General features: G+C 40.4%; 1 protein-coding gene across 2 annotated transcripts; it reads left to right on the top strand.

Annotated features, from left to right (window-relative positions):
- Positions 1-521: 521 nt before the first annotated feature.
- On the top strand, positions 522-14,658 carry LOC111234367 (janus kinase and microtubule-interacting protein 2-like). 2 transcript variants are annotated; one of them, XM_022762417.1, is made up of 23 exons: positions 522-650; positions 1,730-1,984; positions 2,160-2,402; positions 3,039-3,248; positions 3,977-4,075; positions 4,255-4,401; positions 4,512-4,652; positions 5,672-5,728; positions 6,658-6,780; positions 6,975-7,103; positions 8,155-8,238; positions 8,447-8,509; positions 8,832-8,930; positions 10,290-10,391; positions 10,598-10,651; positions 10,762-10,827; positions 10,929-10,997; positions 11,460-11,537; positions 11,684-11,734; positions 12,184-12,336; positions 12,427-12,492; positions 12,853-12,929; positions 14,493-14,555. In XM_022762417.1, exons 1-22 carry the CDS (start codon positions 522-524, stop codon positions 12,901-12,903), a joined length of 2,469 nt encoding a protein of 822 aa, XP_022618138.1. In that variant the 3' UTR covers positions 12,904-12,929; positions 14,493-14,555. The 2 variants fall into 2 exon arrangements, with proteins under 2 accessions (XP_022618138.1, XP_022618136.1); XM_022762415.1 differs by lacking the exon at positions 12,853-12,929 and having other exon boundaries at positions 14,493-14,658.
- Positions 14,659-16,665: the final 2,007 nt, after the last annotated feature.

Genomic DNA, 16,665 nt, shown 5'->3' with positions numbered 1-16,665 from the left:
CTGGTTCACCAATTTGGCATGGACTAAAATGTCTCACCAGCAGAACTGCCATGAAACTTGTTTCAGAGCCTCCAGAGGATGAATCCTAATCATTTTAGTGATCACCATGTGAACGTTAACATGTTAACATTGCCATTTTAAGCATGTTAGCATGCTGACTTTTGCATTGAGCTGAAAACCACACTGTCCATAAGTACATCCTTAGAGCAACCAGCATCATCTTGTCATTAGCCTGCATATGTAATCTTCCACTAGTGCCACTTTACAACTCATCCTATTCACACAAACAGACGCATTTATGTGGAAGGGAAGGCCACACACGCACAAAGTCTCAGTTAAGTCACCTCTGCAGTCTGTGCCTCGTCTCAGTTTGTCTCTCTTTGTACCTCCTCCACCCCTAAGCCCTTTTGTCTGATAGGAGAATGAGGAAGAGGAGGACCTGGAAACCGTGGGAGCGCCGTGGAATGTTACTGTGAAGTCTCAATGAAAGCATTAGAAGAGCCTGTCTAGTATTTGATTCAATGGCCAAGAAAGGGCGAACAAAGGGTGAGAAGCCCGAAGCGCTCATCTCTGCCCTGCAGGCAGCCAATGAAGATCTCAGGTCCAAGCTGACTGACATTCAGATAGAACTACACCAAGAAAAATGCAAGGTATCGTACAGCATAACTTTGACCTTAATATTTAAAAGATGATTGGTCAGTTTCGATGTAAACTTAGTATATTTGAACGTAAACACTTACACGAAGTCTTACATCACATTAGCTCATTAACTTTTTAAAACCAAGTCAATAAATTAAGGTCCCGAAAAACATAAAACTTCAAGTGGAATCTTAACAGCAACCTTGGACACTACCAGTTCACACAACAAGTACATCGTGTGACATAATACCATACATGACATGCTTGTGTTTGGATGTCCTGCATGTGCTTAAGTCTGGCATATGTCCAGTTAATGCTAAAGCACTGCATGAGCTGCATGTGCTTTCATATAGTAAACTAAAACACATTGCCAAACGAGTTAATGCACAACACACACATGGATATGTATGTCTCTTAGATGGACATTATAGTTACACCTTTGCAATGGATTTGTTAATATATACCTTTATGCACTTTGGATTATGCTGATCATATTATATATTGACTCTGTACATATAGAACATGTACAGAAAAAGGATGTTTTGCATTGATGTGACATTGTGTTACAAAACTGTCCATGAGGACGAGGGGTTGGATGATTTTCTAAAATGACACGTGAGCTTATCATGAGTTCATGCTTCAATTCATGCGGGGGGGGGCATCCCTCCCTGCCTGCCTGCAGGGAAATTACACCCTTGTGATTTTTGACTTTTTTTTACTTCTCAGGCTACACGTGCCTTGTTCAGACTTCACTGCACTTGCCGACTCGTGGTCAGTGAGTGCAGGGGGCTGTCCAAATCCACAGTTTATTGAGTTCATCTAGAGGGCCTCAAGCAAACTGAGAGTCCTCTTATAATGTACTAATAATGTAACATATTTATTTTTGATTTTTCATGTAAATGTTTGTTGATGTAGGTTTGATATATTTTTTTTCCTGTGACTTCATTTGTCCCCACCACATCTGAAACCAAACCTAGAAGCAAGAATAAAATTAAATCAGAGAATTCATGTTGGAAAAACAAGTGTGCTGTACTTGGAGTACAGTAGTGTGTGTGTCAGATATAATTCCTCTCTCCTCTTCCTCTCGAAGGTGAGCAAGCTGGAGCGCGACAAGGTGCAGGAGGTGAAGCGGGTGCGAGAGCAAGAGCAGCACCGTCACACTGCCATGTTAACAGAGCAGCGGGCAAAGTGGCACGAGGAAAAACAAAAGGAGCTCCAGGCTCTCAGGGAAAACCTGACCCGGCAGCATGAGCAGGAGCTGGCACGCCACGCCAAGATCAAAGACCAGGAGAACCAGAGGCTCAAAGCCGCGCTGAGCGCCATGCGCGACGGCAGCGGAGAGAAGGTGAGGTTCAGATATGGGAGTGAAGTTGGTCTTGAATCAGAGAAAAACGTAGGGTTTGCTGCTGGGAAACAAATATACAGAAATACAGACACATTTCACCTAAAACAAAATCCCAAAGCAGCGGCTGTAGATCTGATATGTCAAGCCATATATGAACACCCTGCCTCTTCTTCAGGTGCGCACGGCACTGACCCTGGAAGCCAAGGAGGAAGCGCGTCGCTTCTTTGACCAGGAGAGAGTGAAGCTTCTGCAGGAGATAGCGGAGCTGAAGTCCGCGAAGAAACAGACCGACGAGGCGTTGAGCAACATGATCCAGGCCGACAAGATGAAGGCTGGCGACCTGCGGGTGGAGCACCAGCAGCACCAGGAGCAAATCTCCAAGATCAAGTGGGACTGTGAGAGGGACATCCGCAGACTGGTACTGACCACTATACTACTTCATACTTAACGACTGACTTAAATATAGTGATCAATAATATTAGTGAGATTGAGCACAACAGAGTTAAAAAAAAAAAATTATCACACCAGCTACATTTCTGTTGTACGTGAACTATGTGAATGAGTTTATTATAGTACAAACATACTGAATAAGAGTCTTGAGGTTCACGCAGTTCTTTCAAATACTCATGTGAAGTTAGAGCTCTGTATAGAGCCTAACCAGGTATGTGTGGCTATATATGTTGAAAATAGGCCTCAAGTTATAGTTGTTTTTATTCATTTCTGTCAGAAAGGAATCTGTGAAAGTCCATAAAATGTCTAAAAATAATATTTTATTTGCTTATTTTGTCCAAACACCAGTAAAGAAAATCCCAAAGATATTTAATTTATAATAATCTGCAGCTGCTGAGAAAGGCAGCAAATTCTCACATTTGACAATATGTGGTATTTTTGCTTTATAAATGGCTTAAAGAGTCAAAACAATCACTGCTCTTGTCTTTGTATAAGGTCAATGATAAATTAGCTACAGTAGACTGGCATTGGAAATAAACAAAGCAAGAGATATCCTCTCAGCAATTTCTTAACAACACCACTGCGTCTGTCCCCTTCACCACAGGTGGACGAAATCAAATCTAAAGACCGCACCATCTTCGCGCTGGAGAAGGAACTGGAGTCAACATCAGGGTTCTTACAGAAGCTGCAGCTTCAAAAGGACGCGCTGGATGAACAGCTGTTCCTTGTCAAGGAGGCTGAGTGCGGCTTGGGAAGCCCGAAAAGAGAGATTCCAGGCAGAGCCGGAGACGGAGCAGAGCACTGTAGCAGCCCAGTAAGGAGAGAGGAAGAGTGATCCACTTATTCTTTTAAAAAATTAATGTCAACCTATTGATTTGAACTCAGAGCCTTTCCCTCTATTCCGACCTCCTACCTCTCTTTTCCCTCTTTGCTTTTTCACTCTTAAATATCACTTTATAGCTGAAGTGCTCATATTCCAGAGCTGGTTTCAAGCTGCTGAAGAGGATAGAAGGATCTTATAACTATAACGTATTCAGCTCAAAACTTGCCTGGAGCATGAGCACGAGAGATGTGGTGCAGAGTTTAAATAGGTTGACATTAACCATGACTAATCAACACTTCAACCATGATCAACTCATGAACTGACCCCATACAACCCAATAAACTGTATGTAAAAGAGATGACCATCTTGTGACAAGTGAAATGCGGTTTAGTTTCAATTAGATTGAATGGTTATCAGATGGTAGCACATTAACATGAAAAGTGCCTTGACTCTTAAAGATGAGGTAATTTCATGGCCCTCTCATTTGATTAATTTTTTTCTGTTGAGATCAGCTTCCTGTAACATGCTAGTTCCTAATTCTTAGTAATACTGAACTCTTAACTTGATTGATGTGATATTTATTTGTATTAACGAATAGCATTATCTGACAAAATATTTAATTGTGATCACGCTTGTATTATACTTAATTTTAAGTTTTCTTTCCTCGTCACCTGGCTAGTAAGTGGATCAGTGAAATTATACATTTTTGTTTATTTCAGGACCTGAGGAGAAACCAGAGGCGCATTGCTGAACTCAACTCAACTATACGCAAATTGGAGGACCGCAACTCACTGCTGGTCGACGAGAGGAATGAACTGGTATGATCAAAATGATTTATTTCAAAATGAAGGATCTCCCGCTCTCTCTTCCCTCTGTCACTTACCTTCACGTGTCTGTCTTTTCTCCCAGCTTCTGTTTCCAGGTCTTTCTTTAGTTTTTTACCTTCCTCATGTCACCCACCCTTTAATATGTCCCTGTATCCCTTTCTGCCCACCAGCTGAAGCGAATTCGAGAGACGGAGAAGCAGTGCAAGCCCCTGCTGGACAAGAACAAGCTGCTCAATAAGAGGAATGATGATTTGACCCAGACCATCCAGAAGCTGGAGGATAAACTCAAGAGCCTGGCCAAGGAGAACCTTGAGATGGTCGGCACAAACTTATATTACCATTGTACATATGTTTTTGTAAGTGGATGATTGACAGATGGATGATCTCTCTCTCTCTCTTTCTCTCTCTTTGTGTTGTGTGTCTGCAGAAGGACAAGATCAGCTCCCATCCTCCACTGAAGAAGCTCAAGTCTCTCAATGACCTGGACCAAGCCCATGATGACCAGGAAATAGCCTTTCTCAAGCTTCAAGTCCTGGAGCAGCAAAGCATGATTGATGAACTGACAAGAGTATGTTTTTGTTTTTGTTTTTCTTAATGTGCTGAGGGTTCAGATTAGCATTTTTGTTTGAGATTACTGTTGATGTTTTCACTAATTTGCAGAGCAGACATTTGGGGTCATGGTGTTAATCACGAGCCGATGTGGAAACTGGATTTTCCTGTATCCTCCCTCACAGTATTGTGTGAGACACCTCACATGTCCAAAAATCTGAGAGTAAAAGATATTTGGATCATTAATTGTCTTGAAATTCATAACATTACTTATTTGAATGTTATTTTAAAAATAAGTAAACGGTGATAATCTCCACTCACCTACTTGCTGCTCTGTGGACAACTTGAAGTATAAATTACCACCACTGTTGCAGCATCAACTTAACATACTTGTAACCAGGCAACTCTGTGCAGCTTATTGTGCCTCTAACCAGGCATTATGTTTTTGGTTTGTCCATTCGTCCCATTCTCTCCCATATCTCAGTAACGCCTCCAGGGAATTTCTTCAAATATGGTACAAACATTCACTTGGACTCAAGGATTAGCTGATTAGAATTTTGTGGTCATAAGTCAAAGGTCACTCTGACCTTACAAGTATGATAATAACCTCAGTGATCAGAAAACCCAGAACCAAATGATGACCACAAAACTACTGATGTATGAAATGACAGAAATTTTCACAGCAGCTGGAGAACAAACTCTTGTTCACTGGAAAACAATGACAATGGTGATGATGAATGATACAAGGATAATGCAGGGCGAAGGATGGTGCATCATACCACGTGTCACACTTTTCAAATAAAAGACAGCGAATTAGCAAACATTGTCTGCAACGACTGCAAGGCAGCATCTGTGCATAATGTCTTTAATCATATGACGTATTCACATTGTAATCCCATTCTCATCCTATTTAAGGATATTTTTAAACTAACTGTTATCATGATGAAGAAGAAAATGTTACTTAACTGACCACATCTAGCCCTCAGTGAACTGTTTAAAGAGTGTATTGTTTATCCATTTCTCTGTGTTTTTTTCCAGGACCGTGAAAAACTACTACGAAAGAAAAGGCATAAAAGAAGTTCAAGGCCAATAAAGGTAGAAAGAATTGAATTTGTTCGTGGCTATTTATCTTATACTGCACATAATTCAGTTAAAGGAGCTATTTGTAAGTCTTGCTAATGCTACATAGCCAATATTAGCATTAATAACTGTTTACTTACCAGTCTACGAGAAATGGTGCGAGTTCATCCAGTTTATCAAACTTTGTTGCTTTACTCACCAAGAGCTGTTTCTAGTGGTGGAAATCAACGCTCTTTGTTTTGCTTCCATTTCTATCGTTTCTTTTCTTCTACTGAAGTTAACATGCTAACTAGCTAGCCCCAGCCCGATTGGACTGCCTCATTACTTTCCGATACGGAGTCCCTGTTGTGTCCAGTCTGCCCTGAAGAGGTAGCATTGCTCAGAGGGCGCGTTATAAACATAAACCTTTAAACGTAATGATGGCTGAAGACTGCCAAGACTGGTAAGGACTTGTTAATGCTAACAGTGGCTATGTAGTAATAATGAAACTTACAAATAGCTCCTTTAAGAAAAAATGCTCTGGGACAGTGTATTCTTTGAAAATATACCCTTGAAAAATGAGTATTCTTAAAGAGCCAAGTATTACTTAATGATTGTGAAACTCCTTTCCAACGACATTTTCAAAGAGGCGTTACTGTGGTAACACAGCTCTATGTAAAAGTTAGTCTGAATGTTGATATCATTTCTAGGCCTTGTGTGTCGTTTAGCAAGTCAGTGAGTAGAAGCAAAACCTCCTGTAATGGAACAGAAAACAAAAATCTGCACTTACATCTGCTAGAGATAATGATACTGCTTGATACAACAATGTGGAAGACACAAGGGCAAGCTTATGAGGCACCCTCAGACCGAGGACACTTTGTCCTGAGGTCATGTAAACTAGCCATAATGATTGTTTGGCATTTATCACTGGAGACTGTTTGATCTTTGAACTCGTCTAACTGCAGAGGCACATCGTAGTAGACACCTTCTTTGGGTATGACGAAGAGTCCATGGATTCGGAGACGTCCTCAGTGGCCTCGTTCCGGATGGACAGAACTCCTGCTACTCCCGATGAAGACCTGGATGAGGTGAGATCTTGCCAAGTTTTCGTCATGTTAACAAGAAAGTGTAGCTCACCTTCCATCTTTTGGAGTATTATAGTGACTGCATTTACATTGACATCAATATCCTGTGTGTGTGTGTGTGTGTGTGTGTGTGTGTGTGTGTGTGTGTGTGTGTGTGTGTGTGTGTGTGTGTGTGTGTGTGTGTCGAGAACAACAAGGGTCTAGCCAATGAGGAGTCAGAGCTGCGTTTCCGTCAGCTGACCAGGGAGTACCAGGCCTTACAACGAGCCTATGCCCTGCTGCAGGAACAGAAAGGAGGCATACTGGATGCTGAAATGGAGGCCAAGGTACATACAGGACACATTGAGAAGATCATTTTGATTTAGATGCTCCACCAATGTTCAATTCTGTTCTAAAAAAAAAAAAAAACTGGTTATGCCTAGGTTATCATTTATAACAACAATGTGCAAGCATAAGTTTAAGACCAGATCATCGAGCAACAAAAACACAGTCAAATAAGCTACAATAGATGAAAATGACATGATAAAGTAAATTGAATTTACTTACTTATGCATCTGTTTGCCATCAGTTCCTTTCTAAGTACCATATTTCTTGGAATACTGAACCAATAATGTACTCAAAGATATGAGGTATTTTGATCACCATAGCTAACTTTAGCAATCCAGTGAAAGTATAATTTTTGTAATGTCCTTCCTTAATTATGTTGGCGGTAGGTTGAAGTGAGGTCATAGTTCATCGTTATATAGCTGCAATAAAGTTGTGGGTATTGAGTTACGCGGAATTTGATTATCTCTAAACTGAAACATTTAACACGCAATTTTAAAAACAGCTTTGTAGTTTATTCTGTTATACAAGAGTGGTCATCTCGGGACCCTGTTGAGTGTTGTCATGTGGTTTATTTTAACAGGGTGATGTTTCACCTTTACTTCTCAGTAAAACACAGAGGAAGTGGATTGTTGTGTAAAATGTCTTAAAAACTAGGACAGCCTCACGTACGGTAGGTTGGGATCTAGTGCAGTGGTTCCCCGCCCTTTTTTAAAACTTTGTGATTAGTTGACGTGCCTCAAGGACCCTTCCCCTGACTCTTGGCATCCCCCAGCTGCACATTTCTGACTCCGCCTGTACATGAAAAGTACATGTACGAAGCCTCATTCAAGTCAAATCCCTGCAAACTTCATTCAATGACAAGCTATTTTAAGGCGGGTTCTTGCATAGCTTTTCTGGGTCTTACATTACAGTTAATAGAATATTTGAGGGGTTTAGCTGTTGGGTGGATAAGACGAGAAAATCAATCTGTACGCATTTATGTTTTTTTTTTTTGTTGTTGTTTTTTCCCCATGGACCCCTGGTAAAACTGGCATTTTGCTCATGTTTCAGGCCACAGAGCAGCTCCATGCAGACGTTCTCAGGTATAAAGCCAAAATCGAGGACTTGGAGAAGGAACTGAACCAGAAGGGACAGGTAGGACACACAAGCACATAGCCTACATGAACGAAGGCACCTGCATGTACGTACGGAAGAGAGAGAGAGAGAGAGAGAGAGAGATAATTTAAAGATAACGAATCAATATATTGATAGATGTACAATGACTTTACTTTGTCAAAATCTTGGGACACAAAATGTGTCGTAGCTCTGATTTAAAGCATCAACTGTCTCTGTCCTCTACCAGGACTCCAAATGGGTGGAGGAGAAGCAGCTCTTCTTACGGAGGAATCAGGAGCTACTAGAGAAGGTTGGAGTCAACTTAAAGATCGTTTTCCAATAATCAAACACATACAGTATTGCGAAAAATGTTTGACAGTGTAGATTGCACCATTTGAAAAATACAGTCCGAGGAATCTGACATGCCAGAAGTTTTTTTTTTTTTTAAGTTTTTCTAAGTGCTTTGGAATGAATCAATTTGACAACACCTGTCACAGATGGTATATTTGATAATTAGCATTTTCCAATTGAGGAAGTTTCTTACAGTCAAATGTACTTGCAACTCCTACTATATAAGTGTGTGGACAACTTCCGCAACCCGCTCATTCATTCTGATTCTTTATGGTGTCCAGGTGGAGAAGATGGACTCAGAGTGCAGTCGGCTGCAGCAGGAGCTACAGGACTCCAAAGACCAGAACGAACTGTTAGAGTTTAGGATACTGGAGCTAGAGGTGAGCCGCAGAGAGTTTCCTACTAAGCCTGCGTTACCGTAGCATGATAAAAGTTCCTGTGTGGTGAGACCATAAGATCCTGAAAATGTCATAATGAGCCCAAAGCGACCTCAAGATTTTTATAGCCTAATAAATGGGTCTTGTGAGGTAAACCCAGCATTCTGTCAAATCCAAAAGCGTTTTGGTTGTCAGGTTATGGATCCAGCACTGTGAGTCTAAATCATTTTATTGGTGCTGTACTGAGTTCCAAAAAACATTTTCTATCCTGAGAGCACACACCCTAAGATCATTTTATAGGCACCAGAGCTAGTTCTTAATCCTTCCAAAAAATCCTGTCAGCATATTCATTGTCTGAAAATAACGCTGATGATGAAAGAGAAATCTCACATTTTATTTTTGTTTGGTAAGCAGTCTAAATGTTTTTCGCTTGTTATTGTTTTTGTCTGTTTTGTAAAGAACAAGATCGTGTCTCAAATGAGTTTAGCCAAAATGTTAGTGGTACTTTGTCTTAACTGTACTTTTCCAGCCACAGTGATCTCATAGGCTGGTTTTTAGTTCAAACGCTGGCGCTTCTTGTAAATGATTTTAAATCCACTGCAACTTCAAAATGAAGGTCAGAAGAATTACATTTTCAAAGGGTAAAGAGGAAAATCAGGCGTTTTTAACAGGTGAAATATCTCATGTTGTGGAATGAATCCTTGCTTTACCATGTAAAACACTAAAATTTTCACATGCTGGACACCTAATCAAGTCACATTTTCTTTTATGTTCAATTTGCCTGTCAAGTTAGTCACCAAGCAATAAAGACAGGCAGCCCACCAGTCCGTCAGTCAGGCTGATCGGTAGCTGACAGTGGTCTTTGTGTTGTAGCAGTGCTGTAGTGCAGATACACGAACGCAATACAGGAGAAGAGATTGCTTAAATGTGCGCAGTACAGTGTTGAAATCAGCTGATGCAAAATAACAGTGATTTTAAACTTAATTTGAATTAAAAGGGTTTTTTTTTCTGATGCTTCTTTGCCTGGAATTTTGGGTAGTTAGCATTTTCATGGCTGCAAAAAAGCAAAGAGCACCACCAACTGAAACTTAAACATCACTGAAAACATGAATAAAAAAAAGAAAAAAAAGTGGGATTCATTTAAAAAAAAAAAAAAAAAAGAGGAGCCTGTCAGTTCGTCTGGCAGCCATATGAGCATCTCTAAAGTGTCACAGAGGTTCTCTCTGTTTGGAATAAATGAGTACTACTGTTATTACAGTCTAAAGTAAGAAATCTGAAAATAGTCACCCAGGTCTGAGTGGAGAGGGACTCATGATGAGGGTTAAAGTGAGTCAGTATAATGAAATGTGTCTGTCGTTGTAGGAACGTGAGAGGAGATCCCCCCCATTCAACCACCTGAGGATGCATCCCTTTTCTGAGGGAGTCAGTGCTCTGCAGATCTACTGTATGAAGGAGGGGGTGAAGGTATGCAGTGAAAACAACTTTCGTGCTCCGTCATAGTAATTAATCATAAAGTAGAGATGGTTCCCGGCGCCGGGGATCCCACTGTAACTGGTAGCAAATGGAGAGCTGTGCATGCTTTTGTTTTTAGTTTAACAAGTTTAACAAGCAAATACACTTTTTGTAAATGAAACATAAATTACATTTTATTTATTTTGTTTCCCTCACAGGATGTGTGCATACCAGATCTCATTAAACTTCTAGATATCCTGGGAGATAATGGGGTAATTGATATAAATTTAACACATCACCCTATGATGCTAAAAAAAAAAAAGGCACATTATTAATTAAGGTTTTATATATTTATATATTTTTTCCTCCCCCTTTTGTATAGAACTTAAGAAATGAGGAGCAAGTGGCCATTATCCAGGCGAGCACTGTTTTGTCACTTGCAGAAAAGGTAAGTTTCAGATAACAAATCAAAGATCACATTTTTAAAAGTCAACACACAGAATAGTTTGTGCTGCACTGACTCGTGTTTTGCTGTTTGTTGCCCTCTAGTGGATTCAACAGATCGAGGGGACAGAGGCAGCACTGCACCAGAAGATGGTGGACCTGGAGATAGAGATGGTGAGTCACAAGAATCCCCTACAGGAAAATACTTTTGATATGATTGAACCTGCCAGTATTATCTCTTATCTGTTCACATCAATTATCTATGTAGTCAAATGACTTAACAAAAATCTCCTGCATTGATTTTTACATAACACTTCTTGTTGAACTAACATTGGGCTATTTGATTTACATTTCCTCAGATATAATATTATTCTTTTTGCAGTATGCATGCTCACAGTTCAAAGCATCTTCTCTTCAGCCAATATTAGTGTTTCTCTCGCACTCCTTTGATTTCCAACAACGTGCATCAAAAGAGTTCGGCATTCCTTTCATTTAGTGGCAAAATCAGATGAGCTGCAGCTGGACTTACTTACTAATACTATAGTCACAGTATATAGAAACTTGGAAAAAAAACTGCAGTGGCACAAAAAGATCGCACTCCTGACCTGTTTTTTTTTTTTTTTTTTTTCTGTACAGGAAATGTTCTGTAAACAGAAAGGATATCTAGAAGAAGAGCTGGACTACAGGAAACAGGCCCTGGACCAGGCCTACTTGGTATGGTTGCATGTCTGTATGTTTATACATCACATTATGGGGCCAAAACATACTGTCACGCAGTCACAGTGTGTGTGTGTGTGTGTGTGTGTGTGTGTGTGTGTGTGACATTAATGGTAATAACTGCCCCCTCTTTCTCTGAACAGCAAATCCAGGAGTTGGAAGCAACGTTATACAACGCCCTGCAGCAGGACAAGGTTCTTTCATTTCATTCAACATATTGCAGTGTTATTGTTACAAAAACAAAATTTCAGGAGCGAGGTTATTTCTAGTGAAGACAACAGTTTAGAAAATGTCAAGAAATGCGTCATCAAAAATGGTTATTAATTTGCTTCTGACATGCAGCCTTGTGATCACACAAATCCCATTATTCTGGAACAACTCATGGTATCTACATGACCCATTCACATGGTTTCTTGCAAATGATTATAATGAAAGACTTTGAAATTATGAATGCAGATTAGAAAACAGAGGCTTCTAGGAAACATAAAATTACTGAAAGGCTTCTAGAAATCTGATGAAGCCTCTGCTGATATAAGAAGTGTGTAACATATGTAAGAATGGAAGAGATTTTTTTTTTTTTTTTCTTTGCTTTTTTAGTCCATCACGGTACTTAATGTGTGTGACACCTGTCTCTTTCCTCCAGGTCATAAAGTACGGCGAGCCCCTGGATGAGCTCCAGAGGGACGAGCTGCGGACGGCGGTTGAGAAGCTGAGGAGGCAGATGCTGAGGAAGAGTCGAGAGTACGACTGCCAGATCCTCCAGGAGAGGATGGAGCTGCTGCACCAGGCGCACCAGGTCCGTCTACGTCAACCGCGGCGATAGATGAAGCTTTTCTCCACAAATTAAAAGGATTTCTAACTGATTTCTCTCTGAATTGTTTTGCAGAGAATTCGTGACCTTGAAGACAAGACAGAAATCCAGAGGAGGCAGATTAAAGACCTGGAGGAAAAGGTAGGACAAATGTGATGTTTTTCTGTATATGTGACAACTAAAGACCATAGAACTCACAATGACACATTCATTAGTTGTTGATTAGTCACAATTAAAGGGATCTTTTTTCACCATAAAGTGTGTGGAATTGTTTATTAAAATTATTATTGAATTGAGTGTTAGTAAGAAATGGGAATTAGGAACACAGCACAAATGCCATGAAATGCTTGGAGAAATATGGTTTCATAATTGATACGGTTCCAGCTTCTCTTTACAGTGAATCTCTGTGTCCTTCTCTGCTGTTGCTAACATATCTCGAGTATTCCTCTAATTCTCTCACTTTCTTCCCCCCTTCTTCATCTCCTTTCTTTCTTTCTACAGTTTTTGTTTCTATTCCTCTTCTTTTCTCTTGCCTTTATCCTTTGGCCTTGAAGTCTTTGGCGTGTCCTGTAGCAGAGGTGAGTCCTGTGGGCTTTGAGTAGAAAGCTCAAACCACCACCGTCTCTCTTCTGGACCTTGGTCAAATAGTTTCCCGTTAAAGCAGAAGCTGCACAGCAAGTGTTTTTTGGCTTTGTGCTGCTGCCAAAGTAAAAACTGGGAATTCTCGGGCTGCTCTGCCTGGATCGGCCTTGACAAGTGGGCAGTATTAATAACACTTCCTGATAAGGTCATCTGACCTTTTAAATAACAGCAATGAATTTCTGCGTATATTAAGAAACGTATTTTAATTAATCTAATCTAATCTATTAATGTACTCAGTATATCAATATATCAAAAATAGAAATAGTGTCCTAATAGCACTGTAGATGCTGCACATAATACATTGATAATCAGCCAGTGAGTGCAGAGTTTAAATTGAACAAACTGTACATGACTTGTCATTAACATTAAATCTGTAGTTGTTTCAAAAAGGAAAATACAGACCGACCACAACTGTACACTGGTGACATCTTGAGATGGTTGGCTCTTGTGTTTTTTGCTCACAGTGTGACCACTAGGTGGCTCAGTGCCTCCCAGCAGCAAAAACGGATTTGACCCTGGTCTGCTCACTCTCCCGCCTACACATTTACTTGTTTCACCTTGCCTTGACTCAGAAATATCCAACTCCCATTACCTCTTTCTCTTTTCTACACCTTATGCATTTCTGTTAATCTCCATGTGTTTTTTCCCATACTACATGAACATCTTTTTTCTTTTTTTTCTTTTTTTTAATCTTATTGAAAACAGAACAGATGGCAAACAGTGGCGCCAACATCACCACCTTTTCTGTTTTGTGTATTTGTCTTTTGTCACCTCTCAAGTTTTAACCCATGTTTCTTTTAACCCATGTGTGTGTTTTTTTTTAGTTACGCCAACAGTTTTCCAGGTTTGTAAAGGGTCTTACAGGAGAATTCAGTCTGTGATTTTTTAACAACCTGAGTCACAGCTCTTACCTTTAATGCTGCATTTATAGGTTTTTCAGCCACTTGGGAGAGGGGGGGCAATGCAACTAGCTATAAAAACAACACTGACACATTATCACCAAATAAAGTTGTTGTGGGTTAGCAAAAAATAACATATTTACACATCTACATCCAGCAGATGTATTGCTGTGCTGGGCAGGTAGCATACAGCTAGGTGCCTGCGTCAGCTGGAAATGTGAACCAAAACAATGAAGCTGCGGAAGGTAAAACCAAAACAGTTAGCTGAAAGATGCTAAAATGCTCACTATGAGGGGAAGTGCAGAGTCCATCTCTGTGGGACATTAAAAAGAATATCAAAGAACTGCCATAAGTTTATTAAAAAGCCATACTTGGAATAATTTTAGCCTGGAAAGTATGGTAACAGTATGGATTACTCATGTAGTGTACTGTACCAGATTTCTTTCAGTTATTTTAAAGAGTCTGATACAATAAACATTGATTGCTCAATATTATAAAATCTGCAGGTTGTGTTAAGTTTGCTTTGATACACAGTTCTTTTGACCGTTTTAATCCTCTATGACTCCTCTCTCTCCGTCTCCCTCCCTGTCTGTCTCTCAGGTGGTGTGTCAGCTTGGAGATCTTGTTTGTGACTACAGTGTTATTTATTTTCCGGACAAGCGTGGAACAGTGTGTGTAGCAGTGACTGCTGTCAGTGTAAGGTGGATGTGTCGTGGATGTTCACACTTCAGATTTTATTCTTTCTTTCTTTTCTTTTTTTAATTGGGATGGGGTTCTCAGGATGCTGCCCAGGATGATTTTTTTTTTTTTTTTTTTTTACACAGCGGTGTTGGACATTAAACATCTCTCCAAACAAGAGTGCAACACACAGTTAGAAAGACTTGCAATAGATGCAGACACACACGCACGCACACACATACATACGGTTTACCGACACGCATGCATATACAGAAGCATGCAGATGCAATCACCCAATTACACACACACACACACACACACACACACACACACAAACACATACACACATGCTTTGACAAATCCAAACCAAAGCCTGGGAAATGTTCTCTCTGCCATGCAGGGTAATAATATGTCATACACCACCATTTAGCCACAGTGGGAATATAAACAGACAGAAAAACTCATAGACAACGAGGCAAACAAACCACCAGACCACAGCTTCTCTTCTTTTTCTCTTCATTCCTTTACTTTCCAAACCTGAAAGGACGTTCCACACGAATGCGACCTCTCGGTGAATAGAAGCGAGCCAACTCAGGGGCCCTTGAGTGCAGAGGCCGTTTTTGAACAGTGCTGGTCTCAGGTCAGATTATATTAAGGAACACTCGGGACGTGGTGTCTCATCGGTTGGCCTGCCCGCACTGTTCCCAGGATGGTGCTTACACAGACTGCCTGGACTCTCCAGAGTTTATACCTGGAAAAAGACAGACCTACACTGCAGAGACTGGTGTGTACAGACACTAAAAGGGGGGGATACGGGACACTCAGGTTGACACGTCCTCTCCGGACACACATAACACTCTCTCTCGAGTGAAGAGAGATAAAAAGAGAAAGAAAAGATTATGGGGGGGGGGGCACACTCTCTGATCCAGCTCCACTCAGCCTGGATCGCCACAGAAAAACCTACGGATTGTCAAACCGCATCTTAATTTTTTCTCAAAAGCCAGCAGACTGTAAGAGCTTTACTCTCTGGTTATCTTCTGTTTTTTTTTTCCCCTCCTTTCTTTTTTACAGCTCCCACAACTCAGATACTGTGTCCCAAGATTTCCACCGAGAAAAAAATGCCTATTCTGTACTGTAATATATACATTTGTTGATATGTACATGAGTCTGAATTATTTCATGTAGTCTCTCCCCTTTTATTTCTGTGAATAGTTTCACTTTTCTTTTACTCTCTGAAGCAGCTTGAACAGTTGATGTACTTGGCAGTTTATAAATGACTTAAAAAGAGTGTAAATTGCTCTGTTTTATTGTGGTGACGGCTGCAAAGATTCATTTTACTTCCTTGAAAATAATAACTGAAAAATCGTTGGAATATGAATGTGGAATAATGGAATATTTGCCTCCCCCATTCCTTTTCCCCATCCCTCTATCATACAGTCCACTGGATTCATTACTCTATGTGTTGCTCTGGTTGACCAGCAGGGGGTGCTGGTTTCACCTGAGCACCTTTCAATTCGCCCTTTAAAGTTACTTGATCTTTAAACAAACTTGTAAATATTTTCAGATACCCTGCAAAATATCTTTATCCCCTCTGGTTGGAGGATTAGTCGGTTTAAGTTCAAGTCATCAGTACTTCCTGGTCCACAAAAGAACTGAATTCATCCGTTGAATTTCATATGACTGAAAGTAAAGAAAGAAAAAAACAAACCTTATAACATCACCCATATTTCTGTCTCAAGAATGCTGCAGGTTCTGTCACTCCCCCTCTTTTTTACTAACCAAAATGTCTTTGATACTAACAGTTATCTTTTACTAAACACTACTGGCCATTTACGTAAAGGCATCCACTTCCCCAAAATGAAACAGGAGAAAGTGAATGCAACACTACCCCTGCTCCACTTCTCTCATGTCAAGCTAACTCTGCCCACTCCCTGCAATATTTACAAGCTGACTGCGCTTGTTCCCCTATGTACCCGAGCTAGTGTATCTGCAATCATTACCGCCCCTCCGGCTCCATTCACACATCTAGAGTAGCCTCTCTCTGGCATCTCGTTACATAGCTGACAGTAACTACCACCCACTCCACTCACTTTAA

This window comes from Seriola dumerili, unplaced genomic scaffold (genome assembly GCF_002260705.1).
Source record: "Seriola dumerili isolate Sdu_G_001 unplaced genomic scaffold, Sdu_1.0 BDQW01000449.1, whole genome shotgun sequence".
In the NCBI taxonomy this organism is placed as follows: Eukaryota; Metazoa; Chordata; class Actinopteri; order Carangiformes; family Carangidae; genus Seriola; species Seriola dumerili.
Note: the sequence above shows the minus strand (reverse complement) of the source record. Positions and strands in the feature narration are given on the sequence as shown.